Raw genomic sequence first — 20,562 nt, 5'->3', positions numbered from 1 at the left:
TCAGCAGCACCACTCCTGCTCTGTTAGGAAATGAGGACTGTTTTATACTTGAAGCTTGCTGACAATAGTGCTTGGGTCTGGAATCATTCTGAGTTTAATGGCACTATAGCTGGTGGCAGGCTGGGGCTGTGCTGTGCTAATGCAGGAAACGATGTCTGGCACAAACTGTATTCCTTTACGAAATACAGATTGTTAAAAGAAACGTTCTCATTTAACTCATGAGGGGGCCTGGCATGAGTTGCTGCATACATCTTTCTGCTGAGAAGGATGGTGGTGGGAGGGGACGCCTATGGTAAGACCTGCAAGTCACCGGTGTGTAGCTCTGGTTGCATGTGAGGAACTCACTCAGCATGTGAGTTTTGGACTTCAGCCTGTGGGTGACAAGCTTGTGTCCTGTCCCATGCCACCAGCATGCCTCTTAGAAAGGGTCATATGATGTGCCTGCCCTTACTGAATCTAAATGGCTGTTGATGCGGTGTCTTTATTTGTCCCAAAGAGTCAACCATCTTCAGGTGAGGACTTCAAGCCGTTATCTGAAACACTTCCAAGAAAACAGAGGAGCCTCTTCTCTGATGAGGAGGATTCTGAAGTGAGTATCTCTTTAACAAATCCCTACAGAAATCTTTGGGATCTGTGTCACCCTAACTTCAGTCCACTTTTATCTGGGGACTCCTTACTTATCTGTGGGATTTGGAACTTTGACATCCATGCATCTGCTCCCAACCATCCTGAAAGTTCCTTCTTGCTCTAAGAGTGAAATCTCTGGGAACATTTTCCCTATCTTGAGAGAGTTGAACCTGTGTGGTACACACAGGCATAAATTGAGAGCCCGAAGAGGGGAAAGATCAGCAAATTAAGAACAAGAATCATGAAAGACTGCACATGTTTAATCTTGTGTCCTCAGATTCCAGCTAGCAATTAATCTGCAAAACTGAGGGAAATCCCTGTGGAGTTGCAGGTGGTTGGTGCATTCCTACTTCACAGGCACACTGAACGCTTTTTTAAAAGGAAAAATTTGAATGTTCCATTTAGAGTTCTTAAATGTGTAGCATTGCTTTGCAAAGTGATGTTTCTTTGGTTTGCTTAGGACTTGTTTTCATCAAGTAAAACTGTGAAGTCCAAAGCTACATCTCTCCCCACCAGCAAGTCCATGACAAAAGCTGTGCTCTCCTTGTTTGATGATGATGAAGAGGTATGTACCACTTCCTGATACTGCCTGTGTATGGAACCCTCCTGCACAGCCTCTTGCAAATGCAGAAGGAAATACTAAGAAGTTTACAACACTAAGGTTGTAAATGGAGCTCTGAATTAAAGCACTAAATCAGACTTGCATTATGTAGCAGTTCTGAGCATGTGGACAGCATTATGGAGGAGAATGGTAGCAGGGACTCCTGCAGGTTCCTGCTGTCTTTTTAGTATTTTGCAGTCAGTGCGTATCATCTCTGGACCTAAACATGAAGGATATTATCCCTCTGATAGGAGTGGAGAACACTGAGCAATAGAACTGATATGAGCTTCAAGAAGCTGTTTTATCCTGGTCTGTGGTACCTAGCTACCTGCATGACTTCTTGCTTCCCTTGTGTCATGCCTGGTGAATTCCTTTTTTTGCTTTTCAGTGTGAAAGAATTGGGGCTGCTATTGTAGAAACTGAGAACAGAGCACAGTTTGTGCAAGAAACTTAACAATTTTTAATTAGTATGTGCTTTTCTTATCTTTTTTTTCCACCCTCTTCCTCCCACACACTCTCCAGAGATCTTTCAACTCTGAGCCTGCAGCCTTCATGGTCTAAACCTGAGGCAAAGAGGAGGCCTGCTCAGAGCCATAAGATAAGGGACTTCTGCAAACTCAAGATAAAGGTTTTCTGTTCAAGATGGGGATGCTTCCAGATCACCTTTCTGAATAGGAGCTGTTCAGAAGCAACTGTCAGTAAAATGAAGCATTTTGTAATGTGGTGAGGTCTCTGGTATCTGCTGTGGAGGTCGTGTTACAGAACTGAAGTTCAAGTTTTGAGTGGAGAAAAGCATAAATAAGTGTTAGGTAGTGAAGTCGACATATGCTTTTGTATATTCTGATGCCTATATAATAATCTGCATAAATGTCTTCAGGTGGAAGCCTTGCCCAGTAGCAGTGGTTCAGCTTGCCTATTGCATGTCCTCTCAGACTAGGTTTCATTCTCTATTTCATTATGTAGATGTAGAGACAGTGCCCCATTGTGCTAGCTGCTGTGCAACAGAATTGCTGTGTGGTGGTTTTTGGCTGCTGGTCAAGCCTTATGATGGAGACTCTGTGGGCCAAAACCAGGCTGTGTGCTTACAAGCTTCTGGTCTATTAAATGCTGTGTGCATAGAATTCCCTGTACCAGAATACTGTATCACACTTGAAATTGTCTTCAAAAAGGGTTCACAAAACACCATTTCTCTGTCCTGCTCATCTCAGAAGTGGGTGGTAACAGTGTCTTGCAGGCTGCTGACTTCTCAGTAAGCTTTTCATTGTAGCTTTGCCTTTTGAATTCTTTTTATATATATATTTTAAATTTTATTTTAAGGATCTCTTTGGTGTGGTCCCTGCCAAGAAGCAACACGAAAAACCCCTGGAAGAGAAAGCAAAACAGTCGGAGCCACTCAAGAAAGCCTCCAGCTTATTGTTCAGCAGTGATGAGGAGGTACTGAGGAGTAAGATTTGGTTGAAAGGCTTTACTGTGCTTTATGCTGGGCAAACCATAAAACTGTGGAGATGGAAACTCTGCTGTGTCCACATGCCATACCCACTCCACTCGCCTGACTTCCCTGCAGCTGAGGAAGCTGTCTGATTCTTGGGTCAAATTATCTCAGGATCTAGATACAACAAAAGTCACATGGAAGAGAAAATTTGTATTTTCTGTGTAATATATAGAAAGACTGATAGCAAATGGAGGCTACTGCCAACAAATCTGACTTAAAAGTACTAAAAGGGAAAAATAAGTTTGCTCTTACTGCTTTAATTTCTGTAAGGAAACTTTAGCAGTTCTAGACAGATATGTGGTTGAGTTTTTCTGTTTTGGGTTTTTGGGGCAGGGTTTTTTGTGTGTGGTGGTGTTCGGGGATTTTTGTTTGCTTTTTTTGTTTCTTTGTATGGGGGTTTTTTTGTGGCTTGGTTGTTTGTTGTTTTTTTTTTTTTAATCTAGGGGTGGGGAAAAATGAAACATAAATGATTAGGCTTCCCAGAGAGCAGCCGTCTTCTAGGGTCAGATTAGTTGTCCTGCATGTTAAATGAAAGCCAGAGACACTAAGAAAATTAAAAACTTCTCTGGAAAGTCTCTGAGTTAACTCACATTAATAGGATCCAGACTCTTTTCTAGCCCTCCCACCCCCCCAAACTACTCTCTTGTGTAGATTTAATTTTTATTACCTGTCCTGTAATTGCTTGTTTAGTTGATACTAGTAATATCCCTAGATACATTTTTATCTTAATGTAGACTAAACCAAGGTCATAATTTAAGATGCCTGTAGTTCCTTTCAGAAAGGGGAGGAACAGAGGTGGGGAACAGGGCAAACCACTTGAAATTCTGGGAATGAGAAAACACGCAAGCCAGAAAACTCTCCCAACCCCAGAAATTAATGAGGTGTCTTGGGTGTGAGTGTTGTGGTTTTTTTCATTTTGCTTGATGGGGGTTATTTTTCCCCCAATACATCAAACTTGCTCATTATTTTAGTGGCACAAATCAAGTTCTGCTGGGTAACCTTACTCCTGTAACTGCCAAGATGCTTAAGTGTTTCTGCTTAGAGAAAATGGGAAGGTGGCTTTTTAACCAACACAAAAGAAAACTTAAGTATTCCTTATTTTTAAGGAACACTGGAATGTCTCCAAGCCAGCTAAACTTCCTTCTGAAGATCACCAAAAAGAGGACCCTGCAAAACCAGCTAGCACTGTCAGTCAGGCTAAAGCTGTGAAGAAGACGAGCCTCTTTGAGGAAGAGGATGAGGAGGATTTATTTGCAATCACCAAAGAGAGGTGAGTCCTGGGATGGGAGAGGGGGACATTTTTTCAGAACAGCCCAGCAGTGTCTTCAAAACCAGATGGACCCAGGCATATTACAAGTGTTGTGCCTTGCTGCTGAGGCAGAAGTAGAGGTGTGTGAGTGGGAATGGTGCAGCGCTGGGCTCTTTTACCTTTTCTGTATCCGTGGTGGATCATTCTCCTTGCCACCACTGAACTGGGCTCTCTGTTTCCCTGCCTCCAATATTACATCCTCTTGACCTCTTTTTATCTTCACTTCTGCAGAAAAGAAGGGAGGGCAGTAGAATTGTTGGGACAGTGAGGAAGCTGAGTGCTGTATCTGGGACCACTTGCTGCAAGTAGTGGTCCTAACTGATAGTTTTAAACAGATGCAGTGTGTGGCCTCTGAAATGTTTGCACTGAATTTTCCCCCTTCTCTTCTCTTCTCTCTCACTGCAGCCAAAGAAAGCCACAGAAGGTATCATTGTTGTTTGAAGATGATGCTATTAATGAAGAATCGCTATTCAGCTCCCAATCAACGCTACTTCCTTCAGCTGCTAAGGCTGCAGTGGTACCTCCCCTTTCTTTTAAAAATAATGTGGAACACTTAGTCTTTTTATAGTTTATCTTCCATGTTAGGTACTGAATGTAAGTCAGTGACTTGTTTTAGACAATGGTAGTTCTAGCAAGTTGGGAATGGGAATAGGGCAGACTGAACTCTTACATGTAAAACTTATTACTACTATCAGCCTCATAGAGATTTCAAAATTTTCTTGACCACTAACCCTAAATTTGTTTGGTTTATGATAAAAGCCCTTCCTGAGGATGTTTGAGACCTCTCAACCATAAAATACTGTTAAAAGGAACAGACAGCTTACTGCTGACTGTGAAGCTAGGGTGACTGTGTCACCTCAACCCAAGCTGATTCAGATCTTACTGGCCCCGTGTTGAGGCTGCTTATGCTGTCCTCTGTCTTATGAGCTTAGCCCATAGTGTACTGCCTGTCTGGTTGTGCTTTGGAATTGAGAGTAGGACAGCTGTATCTGTAGTGGGAATTCCTGTGCCTGTGTGTGTGCTGCCCCCACCCTGCTCTTGCCTTTCTGCTTACCAGGAAAACAGTTGTCGTGGCCCATAAAGACAATAGGCTTGGGAATAGAAGAAGAAACAGGCAAGCCACAGTCTAGCTGCTGGCAGTCAAAGAAAATGGTGTGACAACCAGACAAGATTCCCAGGGCATCTGCTCTAAGCTTGCAACTGCTTCCTGGCAGCACTCTTTAACCAGATGCTGGATAACTATGATACTAGAAAGCAAACGTCACAAACCAGAATGTCCCATGGGGGAAAAGTAGAAGGCAAGCATATTGCCAGTGTCCTAGACCCCTGCAGAAGGCAAACTGAGACTCTGCTATCCCACAGCAGCGTATGCTTCTTATATCCCCACCAGTTTTGTGTCACCAACATTCTCTTGGTTTTGCAGGAGAAAGTAAAACCAGTGGAAACACCACCTTTCTTTAATGAAGAAGAAAAGGAGGAAAAGGAAGATCTGCCAGATAAAACAGCAAAGTCTAACCAGATAGAAGATACATCGTGCTGTTTAGAAGAGCCTGGAGCAATTCCTGTGCCTAGAGGAACAGATGTTGCAGGGCCGCAAACAAAGGAAAAAGTGAGAGATTTTCTTACATTAATCAGAAGTTGGGTAAAGGTTCAGTTTAAAAAAAAACACAAGCTAACAGTGGTGCTCTGGGACAGAATTCTTTTTCTGGATTGCCTCTTCTGTTGCCAAGGAGAGAGTAACTCTTGTCTCCATTTAGCAAAATCACTTGTCAGTCAAACAGCAAATTGATTAAATGGCATTTAAGTTTTTTTTTCCCAACTGACGTGCATGAGAGAGTTGTTTAGGGGGTTTTTTTTGGGGGGGTGGAGAATGTGTTTAGTTTTTTCTCCAGAGTGGGCTGGGTAATCTTTAATTCACATGAACAGAGCTTTCCTTTCAAAGATAGCCTATACTAATGTCTAGTCTTTGCTTCAAGCTCAATAACTTTTTTTCATGTCTGATGAGTTGTAAATGGTGTTGGTAGCTGTGGCTTTCAGGTTTAGGAATTTCTCCTGGACAAGACTTTTACAAAACAGTATTGATGTGTATTATTGAAGAAGCTTCAGTAGAATCTTTATCATGGCCATGGTCTTACTGAGTGATTGTTGGGGAATTACCAGCTGATGAGTTTCTAGAGTAGTTGTCATGCTTTGCACTTTCCTGAGCACATTCAAGGTTCAGGTAAGGCTGTCTACTCCAAAGAATCCCAAATTGCATGAACTAGGTACCTTGGAGATAATGGCAAAGCAGCCTTGTTGTGTACATGCAACCTGATGTGGATGAGGAGAAAACCTTGTGCAGGAAGCTGCTTATCAACAGCGCTACAGTGTAGGGTACAGGAGGAAACTTGTATTCTCTTCAGAACCATAAAATGTGTTCCCTTCTTTATCTACTGTTTCTTGCTAATCTGCATGTTGCTATTCTGTCTGCTCATGAAAAGTGAGTTGAATATAGTTGTCTGCTTGGTAATGGATTGCAGAACTCTGACCACTGCTGGCATTTAACCAAGAAAGCTTAGTAGTTTTTTGGTCAAACCTGAACTAAATAACAGGCTAATGTGGGGGTGGTTTTTTTGTTTTTTGTTTTTTTTTGATGGAGCCTTTTGCAGCAACACCCTCAGAGCCAGCCAGCAGTTCAGATCTGTTTGCAACATCACCACCAGCTCTGGAGAAAGATGTCAAGACTCAAGCTAAGAAAGTGTTAAGCTTGTTTGAGGAGGAAGAAGAGGAGAGACTGGAAGATGATGATGGCATTAAAAATACACAGAAAGAAATTGGTGTGGTGAGTCTAGAAAAGTTCTCAAACGCTAGGGAATAATATTTCTACCTCTACTACTCTAGGCAAGGTTTTGTTTTTACTCTTCCCTCTCTTTGTGTCATGGAGGCTAATCTTTCTCTATTTCTAAACTTACAGATTCTTGGGTGAGAAATTATTCCCACCTTTCCCCATGATCCTGAATCCCTTTCTAAATTTTTCTATCCCTCTAACTCAAAAGCATTTTGCTGCATGCTAGATCCTAGACATTCAGTGGAGCCTTTGCCTTTTGAAAGTCAGATCTGGGTGCATACAGTGACCAGGATTGTAGAAAGGCATTGTTTTTGGTGTCCAAGCAGCTGATTCTGGTTGGTTTGCCAGATAGTGGAAGACTGATAAAGTGGTATGTTTGACTGTCAAGCTTCCCCCTCACCAGCAAATTTGAAAGTACAAGTTCTTGCCAAAGACAGACGATATGTTCTGTTCTTCATTGTGGGGGTGTGTTTGCTTTAACAGGAGGAGAACAGGGACAATAGTAATAGCAAGAGTAATAGCTTTACAGGCCTTCAACTTTGAGGTTTTTTATTTTATTTTATTCTTCTTTAAAAAGGTAGCTTAGGAAGATAATTAACCAGGTTCTCTTCCTCTCACTTCTCTGTCCTTCACCCTCAGCTGAAAAATTCAAGGCATGAAAGTTTTACTGAAATATAAACCTTACTGTACTCTCATGATAACATACTGAAAACTTTTTTTTTTGTCCTTCTAAGAAAGCTTTACAAGCAAATAGTAGTGGCTGGATCTCAGGTCAGCAGACACAGATACATTTTGGTTAATGTCTTCTCAGAAAATTGAAATATGAATACAAATATTTGCGTTTTAAGTTTTGCAAATTTGGTCAAAGTAATATTTAAACTGGCAGTTAAAGTTTTATTTTTGTTACCAGAGTTGTAGTGTAGCCTCAGGTGAATTGTAACCTGCCTTGTCACTAGGCAAATAACCTCTTTAATGAGTGAGTTTCTCACTCTGTCGACCTTTCTCCTCTCCTTCCAGGCTTCTGAGACAAGTACTCGTCCCAAAAGCACTGGAGTCTTTCAAGATGAAGAGCTCCTCTTCAGTCACAAACTTCAGAAGGACAATGATCCAGACGTTGACCTCTTTGCCAGCCCCAAGAAGTCGATGGTGAGTTCAAAGTCCTCCTCTGAACTTGCTTTTAAAAAAAAAAAAGTCTGAAGTGTGCAGCTTAGTGGTGTTCCTTGTTTGAACACAGCTTTGAAGTCACTGATTTCCAGGGAGGGCCAAGTGCTAATACCAGTTCAGGCATCATGGGCTGCAGGAGATGTGTTTTTGATCTGTGACACATCTTTTCTTTATCTTTTTTCTCTTTAGTCTGCAAACCGTATCCTGAAGCCATCATCTGGAGGAGGGCTTTTTGGGGATGATGACGAGGATGATCTCTTCAGTACTGCTAAAACAAGCCTTCCGGTATCTGTTCCTCCACTGTAAATGGCTTATATAAAATACATTTGAAAGAAGTGTATGGAAGGGATTTTTTCCATATGTATTCCCACAAGAAATGAAGTGACTTCTCAAAGCTTTTTGGGAGAATAGAAATGGCCATTGTGACCCTGAAGACATAAGGAACAAACAGATGCATTAGGTCTCCCAAAGCTGGGATGAGAGGTTGGATTCTTTTTCTTTTTGTGTACCACTGGAACTGGCCTAGCTGTAAGAGAACACACTTGAGCAGAAAGCAAGAGTAGTGGAGTTTGTATTGTCTAATTGTTTTATTGTTTAACTTGCTAGTATTATTTCCTTGTAGTTCATGCGTGACTGATGAGCCTTGCTCTAACTTGTGTAATTAAAGTCTCTGAAGGTTGATTTCATTTAAGGTAATGAATGAGGTATTAAAATCCTTGTGATCACTGGATTGCTTTTAGAGTGTGAGCAGCTACAGTAATGAACTACACTGCATTACACATGGTCTGAGGTCCTAACGTGCATTCTGAACTGCTACTCTAAATGTATTTAGTTTAATTAAATTGAAGCCAGCTTTTACTTTAGTTTATTTTCATGTCTATAGCTGGAAGTTAGGCTAGAAAACTGGCAATAGTTCCTGAAAACAGTTTCTTTGAGGACTGTGGAAAGGGGTGGTCTTAAGTAATTAGCACTTGGCAGCTATATGTGGAGCCTGTTTGCTTGGAAACATAAAAATAGCAGTGTTCCTTAGCTAGCTTTGTGCTTTTATTTTCCCTGCTGTCCTATGCATGAGGAAGGATGTATGCATTTGTAAGTTTATTGAAACTCTCATTATTTATCGTTAGCATAGACAGCAAAGGTTGAAGTAGGCTAAAGGAACGGAGGAATGGATGGCCCTTGTCATTGCAGAGCCAAAAGGCAATGCCTACTATGCATTGCAGAGTTGAAAGATGTGGCTAGTTGTCTTTTCAGATGGAAGCAAGATTTTAAAAAGCTTTCCTTGCTGTTTTTGAGGGGTTTTTTGTTTTGTTTTGTTTTTTTAATCTGCAGACCATGTTTTTTACATGATTCATATTGACTTGTGCTCTTAATGCTTTCAGAAAATAGCTGAGAAGAAAACACTCAAGTCCAGTACTGACCCTTCCTTGGAGAGCAATAACCTTCTAGAAAATACTTTAAGTGCCAAACAAGATGAAGCTCTGAAAGCAGTAACTACAGAGGCAAGTACTTAAATCTTGTGCCTTGAACAGCATGTGAAGAAAAAGGAGAAGTATCATTTTGTTTTAAATAAGTCTCTTGAAAAGATCAGAACTAATGCCTGGATTCATTGGCTGCAAAGCAGCAATGTGTGGCCAAACTTGTCTCTCCTTATCAGCAGGTGCACTCTTACTAGCAAGAAGTTTAAATGCTGTTGATACAGTGTTTTATTCGTTGCCCACACACTTCTAAGGGCAAAGTACAAGGCAGTGAAGAACTGCACCTTGGGTCCAGTTGGATTGAAAATGATGTTCTGAAGTGCCAGCGTCTGTTGAGTGAATGTGATCTTTAAAGTATAGGTAGGCTTTCTCAGAAAGGAGATCAGGGCATGCAGTGCAAATCTGTGGCTGCTGAGAATCATATCTTGAAGACTTTATGATGAACAAACATTCCTGTTCTTAATCTTGCATAACCAAGGGTCTCTGGGAGAGGCAGTCTGGATCTGAATTCTGGCTTGTGCCTCACCAGGGCTGCTTATTGGATTTCCATCTGTAGGAGATTAGCTTTTCGTTGTAGGGGGCGGGTGTTGTGTTTTCTCCCCTGCGGTGAGGAACACAGAGCAAGTCTGTAGGGCTAGTAATTAGCCTGTCTTCCCTTATGGTGAAGGGTAGAACCATGCTCATCTTCCCTTTTTTGTAGCTACGACAGCCTGCTATAGGAATGATCTCAGCCTGTCTAAGGTTCAGCAGAACACCACATGCATTTAAGTGGAGAAAGATCTCAGACACTGCGATTCTTCTGTCATGCTATCAACACTCCCAAACCAGTGTCCTAACCCTTGCAAACCTTCAGTTACTTGGGCCTGTCTGAAGGAGCTCTGACTGCCCAGTCACACCACCTGCATTACAGCCTAGCTCACAGAACCATGGTAGACTACAAACTTGTGGAGAGCAAGCTCTTGGAAGGGCACTTTAGCTGATTTAGTTCATCCCTGAGTCCTAGAATTGACCCAAGCCTTCAGACTAAACAGCTGCTCTTACTCCCTTAGTCTAGTCTTATTTCTGGCACTGATAGCCTGCTTTCTATAGAGGAGTGCTCTCACGTTGTTTTATTTGCAGGCTTAGGGGTACAGTTTTGTAGCCCTCTTGGCTTCTGTGTGGGCTCCATTGAAGTCTCTAACCCTACTGCAGCCAGTCGCAAAGAGAAAAGTTAGTTATACCATGGTCTGTCAGCATGCCTTCAGAGGGTCTTAGGGGAGGGAATAAGCAAGGAGGGAGGGTAGCTGTCACAGTTTGATTTGACTGGTGTTGTGTGTGACCTGGAGAAAATGGAAGTTACTGGATTACTATGGCAAAGTATAATATTGGGTAGAATGAAATGTAATAATGGATGGGGAACTGAAGCTGAAAATCAAGTGACTGTAGCTCTGGTGGTAGAATGTGATGTTAACAAGGTATCTTCAGAAGAAATTGGTAAGCAGTGAGCTGTTTTCTATAGCTATATTAAAATGCAAACTATGGCCTGGTTGATAACAACTTGTCCACTTGTTTAACCCAGTGTAATTTTGTGCAGAAATCTACAGGTCCTGTTCCCATTAAAACCAAAGAGCCCTCATCTCGGATTGGAAAGCTACAAGTAATTAACTTTACTGGCATTTTGATTTAAAAAAAATTTTTAAAATCTTCCTTGCCTCACTGATGGCTTTCCCTGAAACAAGATCTTTTTATTTCTTTACCTTACTCTTGCATTTTTTTTCAGATGGCATATTTTCTATTAATTTTTCTATACTGCATGTTTAATATTATTTCACTCTCCCATTTCAGACCTGACTCTGAGCAGCACTATTTACTCTATTTTTTGGGGCAGAGGGTGGGCTCCTCTTTGACCTACTATTTTCTCAGCACTATTTTAAATGTGTTTAGAAACTCCTAGGTGTATGTTCAGAGACTCTTAGGGGTTTGGGGCTTTAGTTATGTCCCTCTTCTGACTAATAACTTTCTATATCACAGTATCACTCTTAACGTTAGAACCATTGCTGTCCTCAGACAGGATAATGAGCTACATAGGTGTTCAGTCTGACATAATGTGGCTGTGCTGCTCCTGAAGCTCTTATACAGAATAATAGTGTTGAGCACTCCACAGACTTAGTGAGACAGAGGACGTGGGAGACACAGAAGTGCGTAGGTGTGAGAAAGGCCAGGTACTTGTAGAAGTAGAACTTGAATGCTTACACGCGCTAATTCTTGCTGCTTCTCTGGAGCTATGCTTGCTCTTGTGCAGTATTAAAGTGGTCTCTTTTTGTGTGTATGTTCTTGTTTTGTATGTTTTGCAGGCTAACTTAGCTATTAACCCTGCAGCCTTACTACCTGGTGTAATGCCTAAGGTCTCCAATGCAAAGTCCCCCTTACCAGTTCTGGACACTCCATTGCATGACCCCAAGGATGTACAGAACAGCGAAGCCTTCTTTGCTGCAGGAAACAATGAAGAACTAGGTGTAAGCTTTGATCAGCCTATGCAAGCAGATACATTGCACAACGCCAATAAGGTAACCTTGGTATTTAGGAGGATAGAAAGGGGGATTAAAAACACAGTCTGTCCTTGTGTAGGAATTTGTGTTTTGGTATTCAGGTTCTGCTAACAGTGTGGTCTATCTGAATCTAAATGGAGGTGTGGAAATCTAATCCCTTCTCATTTCCATGGATCACTGAAGAGAAAGTCAAGCCTACTACATTCTTAGCTCTGTAAGGGCCTTATGCATATGCCTAATTCTGTGGGGTTTTTTAAGGTACATGTGTACATTGCCCAAATACAGTGGTTTTTCCTATAGGTTAAAGGTATTTTAGCATGACATCTTGTCCTGTGCCAGGAGATCGCAACCTGAAAACTATAAAAATGGCATCTCTAGGCTAACTATAAAATACATTGTGGACAGCTGCTGTGGCAAGATATCAAGAACGCATCACTGCTGTAGGTTGACCTTTACGTCCTCTGTGTATAAAAATGTCATGTTGTGCTGAAATGTTACTGGCAATTATTTTTCAAACAAAAACATGGCTTGTAAAGAAAAAACCCAGGCTAAGGCAAAACAAAAAAGTGTTGCAGCTTTTGACATAGCAGATCTCTGCCTCCTGACTCGCTTGTTTTTTATTCATACCTTTTACTTTATGGACTGCAAAATGCATATTGAAATTAAAAATATAGTGGTTCTTTTTTTAAAAAAAAAAAAAAAAAAGCCAAAAAAAAAAAAAAAAAGCTTGAACCATGTAGTTGAGATTTGGTCTGGATCCTTATGATTTTATATATCTCTTGGGTCTCCCAAGAGCAGCAATTTTAATAAGATAACTTAAGATCTTAACTTTTGTTCTTTCTTTCCGTAATGCTGCTGGGGCTGTTCGTTACTAGATGAGCAGCAGAGATGACTTGGGAAGATGCAGCAGCTGTCACCACAATGGCTAACACGACCCCTTAGTGTCAAATGGGTTTGAAGCTTGTACATCAGGCTAATGCATTACCATGTAGGCATAGCTGTTTCCAACAGCAGCATGTCCTGCAAAACAGACAAAACCCTCTATCAGGATACATTTAAACAGACAGGCTTGCAAAAGAATAGAGCTACTGCAGCTGCATATGGTCAATCCTGAATGTTCATGTTGGTATAGTCATGATTCATGTTTGTTTACAGAAGTAATCTGAGAAGTATAATCTGTGCAACTATACAGTGAATGTTTTTTGTGGCTCAGGTTACATGTTTTAATTTTGGTGTGTCATTGCTTCTTGAACCTTTCAAGTTTGAGTTTAAGCTGTAAATACATGCAGCCAAATGCACTTTTTTCCAAAGGCTGGAACAAAGCAATTTACCCAGCATTCTGGCTGTCCTTTCAAAGAACAGTATGTGGAGTACAGATCAGTTTATTTCAAGTGCATCTCCCTTCCATCATAGTTTTCCTATTTTTCAGCCATGCTCTGATCAATACAGCCCTAAACTCTGAAGGCAGATGTGCTTCTATAGTGAGCTTCTACAAAAGCACATGGCTCCTTTAAACTGTATTATAGCATATCCATCTAGATTCCTTCTATTCCAACCCAACAATTAACAAAAGGGAAGAGGAGGTTGTACTGATCTGTTTCCTACCTGTGTGAATACTCCTGTCTCTGTGGGATATCGTAGAGGCTATAATGGAAACTTGCAGGGATGCTTCTTTAAAAGCAGCAGGGGAATGAACCTGCAGCAAGCTATATGCATAAAATGAAATTAAATGGAAAATATAATTAGTCATGACTTGGACAGACTAACTGCACCACAGAAGCTCCTGGATTAGCAAGCTGTGAGACTGACTGAGGTATTACCTAAAGCCAAGAGGCTGGAGTGGCTTACTGACCTGTGTTGTGACTCCCTACTTGCGACTGCTGTTGCTTCTGTACCCCAATTCCACCTACTGTGGAATGACCAGAGGGCAGCAGATCAAAAGTCCTGGGTTATTTTTCTGAACCTTGCTGCAAACTGCTCCAAGCTTAAATGTCCCACTTGTTCATCTTTCTACTTTCTGAAAAATGAGGAGAATGGATGATGCTGAGCTGAGGATACAGGGAGAAGCAGCAGGAACCATGCAACTTAAATCAGTGTCTGCTCAGCATTCCTTGCTCAAGATTCCCAACTGATCATTTGTTTAAATGTACATGTAGCTGTTTAAGTTACTTAAACCAGACCTATGAGCAGAACTTGTAGTTAATTCAGTGTCACTGTGCTAGTATGAAATGGGTCATGCATGTTACTTGCAGTGTTGTGAAGGCAGACCAAGTGCTATCAGGAAACGAAACAGGAATCCTAATCTGTAGTCTGTGAAGTGTGGGGTTTTTTTTCCTTCTATATAACCCTGCTCTGCTTTTACTCCTTTCTTGCAGACCAGGATCAAGGTTACAGGAAAACGAAGACCTCCTAGCAGAATGGCCCGCCGTCTAGCTGCCCAAGAGTCTGAAGAGAGTGAGGAGTTGGACAGTGCTAAAGAATCACAAATATCTCCACCAAAACAAACGTCAGCAATAGTGAACATAAAGGAGCCTCTTGCTACTGAGGCACAGTCCAAGCAAAATGGCTTTTTCTCTGGCCTGTCGCTGCCAGTTCACAGCAGTGTTCTGCCTGCTGGGACAAACTCACTCCTCCCTCCAGATTCCACAGACCAAAGGGATGATCTGTTTGAATCAGAAGACCTTTTTGCAAGCAGCTCAACGTCCAGACCAGCTACACAATCAAAGTTAAAGGAGGAAATGACAGACAGTGTGGCTAACAAACCCATCAAGGGCAGGGAGAAAAAGCCTGATCTGTCTGTTCTGGGTGATCAGGACAGCACTGATCTCTTCCAGCCTGTACAGCAAAAATCTTCAACAAAAAGCAGCCCTATACCTTTTTTCGAGGAAGAGGAAGACGCGCTCTTTGCTTGTCAGAAAACTGGAAAAAAGGAGTTGAAATCTGCTGTCAGGCAACCTGTTGACCCTACTGCCCAAGACATCTTTGAGGTAATGTTTGAGCCTGCCACCTTGGCCTCTTTAATCCCCGGGGCCTTATGCAGAACCATCTACTTAAACACAGGCTTAATGGAGGCTGCTGAATAGGATGGGATGTGCAGGATAGGCAGTGAAGTAAACTGTTAATTACTCTCTGCTACTGGGCAATAGGAACCCCTTTTTTTGGTTGTTCACTCTCTTATTAGCAAGAGTAGGTTAAAAGGTGGAGCCTTAACACAGAGCAGGCCTGTCACTGTACTGGGACGACACACCTATGATTATGACCTTTTTAAGAGTAATAAAGTATTTGGTTCTTATCTGTTAGCTGCCTGTTCAATGCACAGCAGCTCAAATAACCCTTTTAAAAAAAGGAATAAAGTTGGCAGGCTAGGCAGCTGGTACAATCCTCTGTGTGCTGTACTTGATCTCTGCACAATCCCATGCTAAGGTACTTCTCCTGAGTCCTCCACAGGGAGAAGGAACTCAAACTTCGTGGGTTGGAGAAGCCCAAGACTGTCAGTCTTCTAAATATCTCAGATGTTGTGTACAGATAACTTGATGATTCTCTTGAAATGTGTTGTGTATTGATGATCCCTATGCTTTGCTCCAAGGATGATATATTTGCTACTGAGGCAATTAAACCAATGAACAAAGCAAAAGAGAAACCACCAGAGACTAACCTGTTTGATGATAACATTGATATTTTTGCGGATCTCACTGTAAAACCAAAAGAAAAGAAGACCAAGAAAAAGGTGGAACAAAAATCCATATTTGATGATGATATGGGTAAGTTTCTAATGTCCTGCTGCTAATCTCACAATATTGTCCTGAATTGCATTCATCAGAGATGTTTTAGAACCCTTTGCTTTATTTTAACTTTTCAACTGCTCTGAAATCTCTGGTCATCTTTGGATTTTAACCTTGGATGAGAACTTCCTGGATTTGCAGAACTAGCACAGCATTTAAATGGTTTAGGAGAGTGTATAAAATTCTTCTGAGAGAAGGAATAATGTAATTTCTGTAGGGATTTTCTCATCTGTGGGAATTAGAAAATTTCTCTTGTCTGGAGTAATAGACTAATCTAATGCTGTTATGGCTCCAAGAGATACATTTTCTGTTTCAATTTGCACAGCTTTTTGTATCATACTTTCAGATTAATCACTGCTATGAAGAAATTAGCATCTTCTCCCACCCCACCTTCACTACCCTGGAGCCCGTAAGATTTTGTTTATATCCGTGTATACCTAGAACAATTTACAAATACTACACCAGAGAGCACAAGTGTGCCCTCTATAATTTGTTGAAAAAGCAGCATATAGTAATGTGAAATGATGCAAAGCATGCTCCTTTCTTGTTCTCCATCAGTGGAGGTAGTAAAAGTAATTTGATCCCTGACTGTGTCTGTTCTCAGGCTTTTCATGTTTATGGCTCTTCTTTGGGATTGCATCTGTTTCTTTTCCCCTAAGAAAAACAAAGTAAAACAAAAAACCTCCTCTAGCTTTGATTCTTGTCAGTCTTCATTCTTTCTAACCTATTCAAATTGAATCTGACTTATCAGCATTTTCACAGAATCACAGAATGTTAGGGATTGGAAGGGACCTCGAGAGATTATCCAGTCCAACCCCCCTGCCAGAGCAGGATTACCTGCAGTTTTGCTTGGGCTGCTGTTAAGCATTCCAGCCTGATGGAATAACCTGGCTGAAGTCTGTGAATGTGTTAGAAAATTTGCCAGAAAATGAACATCTTGATATTTTCAAAACCTTCTCAGCTAATATAAGAAATAAGACTTAAATGTTTGCAGGCAAGATATTTAAAATACATACTGGATGATTAAAATATCTTTTTAATAATTTACATTTTTTCATGTAGCCTATAGCAAATTAAATAATTTCCCAAACAGCTGCCCCTTCCAAATATTTCAGCACACAAATCTGGACCTCAAGTTGAAAAAAACAGTTGTGGAGTGCCACTTGAAAGTATCTTGGAAAATTAGCCACAAGAGAACCTTTCCTTTGCACTTCCACTTTTGACATCTACTCTGGTGTTAGAGCTTGTTGCTTGATGTCACATCTGATCTTGATACCTATAGCACCTGCAGCACCTTGTATCTGACAGACTTCATCTTTCTCTAGAGCGTTGACTGTTTTGTGGTGCAGCCATAGGTATGCAGCTTCTCTTAGTGCCCAAAGCTGTGGAGATCCAGAACACCAAGAGGAGTGCAGGGAAGATGCCTGATGGTGAGGATGCCCTCCTGGCAGCAGAGTGATACAACTGGCACTTGCCTGTACTTCACGTTAAGGGTTGGCCTAAGTGATTGTGGTAGCCCTTTATCAAGGCTGTATATTATTCTCCTAGGACATCCTTTCTACTGCAAATCAAACAGTAAGTGTGTGCAGTTTTGAGGGGTGGAGGCTGCAAGCTGCTTTTCTTCTTTGTCCTACCACAGCTTCTAGTCACTACGTTTGCGTTAGGCCTGCAGTGGCAGTATTAGAAAAACTTTCTCAGGTGTTTATCCCCCTAGCCTCCTCAGTGATCTTATGGCTGATGACACAAACATCTTGATGTCACCTCTGCCTGTCTGGGACAGTCTGCAAAATGATGGCTGAGCTTTCTTGTGCATTGACAAATACTGTTTTCCATGACCAAAACTTTTCCTTAAGCCTTGTTATAAAATGGGAGTGATACCTCTGCTGCTGATGGTACTCACTGTACTTTCCTTCTGCTGTGAAGCTAATCCATGTGATAGCTTCTTGCTTTGGAGTGATGCCAGTAGGGGATTACTTTGTTTTACTCCCTTTCTAAACTGCTCTTGTGCTGAAATGCTGTCCTGGATTATTCCTGTGTAATCCCTGTGATCAGCACAGTACCAGACGTGCTGGAATGGAAGAAGTAGCAATAAGAGATGGGCAGGCACATTGTGATAGGCCACTTCGTGCTCGGCCTTTGCTCAAGGTTAGGATACATGCTGAAGGCTGAAACACCCTTTATTTTTTTCCCTCTGGACCAATAAATGGCTGTTAGCCTTTCTATGAGTCCTGTGTTCTCGTCGTAGGAATTCAAGATCAGTTATCTGCTACTTAATCTGGCCTTGTGAATCACTAGCAATCCAGATATCTCAGTCTTGTAATTTTTTTTTAATCCCCTCATAGTCCAATTGCATAATCTGAGTATCCTAAATTTAAAACCTTAGTGTATAGAAAAAGGTCTGCTGTTGTGTGTGCCCAGGAAGCCTCAGGGCAACACTTTGGCATGTGTATGGAAGCAGCTCCGTCTCTTTCCGTGAGCACAGTCCTAAACACGAGCAGCACTAGCCACAGCAAGAACTGCAGGTCTGTGAACTCTGCTGCTGGCACAAGGTATCTAGGTTGGAGGGTTTCATTTCTACCTGTTGTTATCCTTCAGGAGAGAACTCTGTCTTAATAGCAACAATCTATTTTTCCACTTTGTGGTCCTAGTTATTAATAACAGAAATGCTTGTATTGAGAAAGGTGGTGGGAGATTTTGATTCATTACTGTAGACACAGACTTTTTGAATATTCAGCAGGATAACAGTTGTAGCTCTCTGCCTCCTTGCATCTTAGCTGTTTTGTGCTCTCAAATGATTTATGCTGTATTCTTATTTGCTGTAGATTTAAGACTCTCTTATGGCTAGTGGATGTCTCAACAGTAGTCGCTAGCAAGTACCACCTTTTCCTCTTTTCCTCTTCTGATTTTCTTTGGCAGTATTCTCACAGCTCTCGGATCTCTCAGGTTCCTCAGATGCTACTGTTTAGATAAGAGGGATGTTATCTGGCACTTGCACAATGGAGTTTATTTTGGAGGTTTAATTTATTAGTACTTCTCAAATGCTTATGAGGCCTTGAACATGTTATAAAATACAAGTATTATTCTGCTCTACTGAGAAGAAAAAATATTCTTAATTTGACTTAGAGCTAACAGCTCCCACGTATGTCCTTACAAATGCATCTAGAAACGCAAGCAGCAGGAAGGCATTTGTTTATCACAGAATGTCCTTGGCAGTCATTGCTGCGTGCTGGAGACTCTTACATACAATGTTACTTCTGTTTGGCAGTCAGTTCACGTTAAAATCTATCTTTTTTTTTTCTTTTCTTTTTTTTTTTTTCCCTTTAGATGATATCTTCTCTAGCAGCCAAGTCAAGATACCCACTCCCAAAAGCAGATCTTCCCAAGCAACCTCAGAAGCAAAATCTGAAAGCAAGACACCGAGCACATTTGATGATCCGCTGAATGCCTTTGGAGACCAGTAGCCCAGGGGAGTGTGTTGCAGAGAGGAGGCCTTCCGCATACCCTGACCAGTACTAATACTCTGGATTCTCTAATCCAGTAGAGCTGAGATGAGATGGCTGTGGATATTTAAATGAGATTACCCTTTTTAAATGGTTAGTATTCTCTTGTGCTGGGTCTAATTGTGCTAAATGATATATTTTTTAAAAAAGACAGTAATGTCCTGCTTTCTTGTTTCCATGGTGCCCAGATTAATATAGCCTGTGCAATACCTGCAACAAAGGAATCTGTTATACAAAGTATAGTTTGTTTATTGAACAGACCTATAAAGAAAATAATTGATAAATAGTAAATGGAGTCGGTTGAACCAGATCTGTCTGTATGTCTTACTTTCCTCTTTACTGCTTGCTAAGGACTTCTACATGATGACTTGAAAACAATCAAAACCACTACCATGCTTGTCTGAGTCAGCTGCCAATCTACTGAGCTAATGTTAGGGTAAGGCTGGGTTCTGTTATCAGGTACAGATTCTCTTATGTAATCAGGCAGTTAACAAACCTTAGTGCAGGACTTGACACCAGACAGAGATAAGATACTTCATACTGGCAGCTAATGTGGTCTATAAAAATAAAAATGGTTGAAACTTCTCTGCCAGAAACAGTGTGTTACAGATGAGCACCTACTGCTTCATGAAAACAGCAGAAACCTAACATTGTCTTCTGTTCAAGTTGTAAGCCACTAAATGAGATTTTTCACCTGCCTGGATTTGCCAAAGTTGGGTAAATACCACTTTCCAGGAAGTCCATCTGTACTGAGCATGCTTGGTCACCTCCAGATTAACAAGCCTATGTGCATACCTTAGTGCAGAGACTCGCTTGTGCCCAAAGGCTTACTGTCTGCTTTCCTTTCTCATCTGTAACACATGGTAGGCTGTTTACAGGAGGTTGCTATGTTGTGGAATCCCTTTAACAGTCCAGTGTATTCGGATTAGTCTTCTTGCTTCCTGTATTTTCTAGACTGCCCTTCTGGAACTGATGACATTAATCATACCTGATGCCCAGTAGTAGACACTTGCTCTTCTGCATGGGTACAAGCACAGCAAATGCATAAATGCAGTAGGATCAAATGTTTCTCTTACTTTATCAGTGACTGCCTGCAACTCTGACTTTAAAACTAGATACACTGTTTTTATGATAGTGATGTACTACTTTATCTTCAACTCTTTAAGACTCTTCTGCTCTCTGTGAATTTAAAGCATGTGCTTAGAGGACTTTGAGAGCAATTTCCACTTTCACTGAAGCACTTGTTCTGAGACATCT

The 20,562-nt window shown here is 41.3% G+C and overlaps 1 protein-coding gene across 1 annotated transcript in view; it reads left to right on the top strand.

Annotated features, from left to right (window-relative positions):
• The window catches only part of LOC104521412 (WASH complex subunit 2A), a 36,555-nt gene extending 16,944 nt beyond the window's left edge, over positions 1 to 19,611 (top strand). Inside the window, exons 15-29 of the mRNA XM_029083869.1 lie at positions 497 to 589; positions 1,088 to 1,192; positions 2,546 to 2,662; positions 3,827 to 3,990; positions 4,435 to 4,543; positions 5,453 to 5,638; positions 6,668 to 6,850; positions 7,874 to 8,002; positions 8,210 to 8,305; positions 9,400 to 9,519; positions 11,069 to 11,131; positions 11,829 to 12,041; positions 14,399 to 15,010; positions 15,610 to 15,784; positions 19,130 to 19,611. Coding sequence (XP_028939702.1) covers positions 497 to 589; positions 1,088 to 1,192; positions 2,546 to 2,662; positions 3,827 to 3,990; positions 4,435 to 4,543; positions 5,453 to 5,638; positions 6,668 to 6,850; positions 7,874 to 8,002; positions 8,210 to 8,305; positions 9,400 to 9,519; positions 11,069 to 11,131; positions 11,829 to 12,041; positions 14,399 to 15,010; positions 15,610 to 15,784; positions 19,130 to 19,266 — 2,502 coding nt within the window. The 3' untranslated portion in view covers positions 19,267 to 19,611. The remainder of the gene's footprint in view (positions 1 to 496; positions 590 to 1,087; positions 1,193 to 2,545; positions 2,663 to 3,826; positions 3,991 to 4,434; positions 4,544 to 5,452; positions 5,639 to 6,667; positions 6,851 to 7,873; positions 8,003 to 8,209; positions 8,306 to 9,399; positions 9,520 to 11,068; positions 11,132 to 11,828; positions 12,042 to 14,398; positions 15,011 to 15,609; positions 15,785 to 19,129) is intronic.
• Positions 19,612 to 20,562: the final 951 nt, after the last annotated feature.

The sequence above is a fragment of the Antrostomus carolinensis genome, unplaced genomic scaffold (genome assembly GCF_000700745.2).
Source record: "Antrostomus carolinensis isolate BGI_N321 unplaced genomic scaffold, ASM70074v2 scaffold972, whole genome shotgun sequence".
NCBI lineage: Eukaryota > Metazoa > Chordata > Aves > Caprimulgiformes > Caprimulgidae > Antrostomus > Antrostomus carolinensis.
This window is presented reverse-complemented; position numbering and strand designations above follow the sequence as displayed.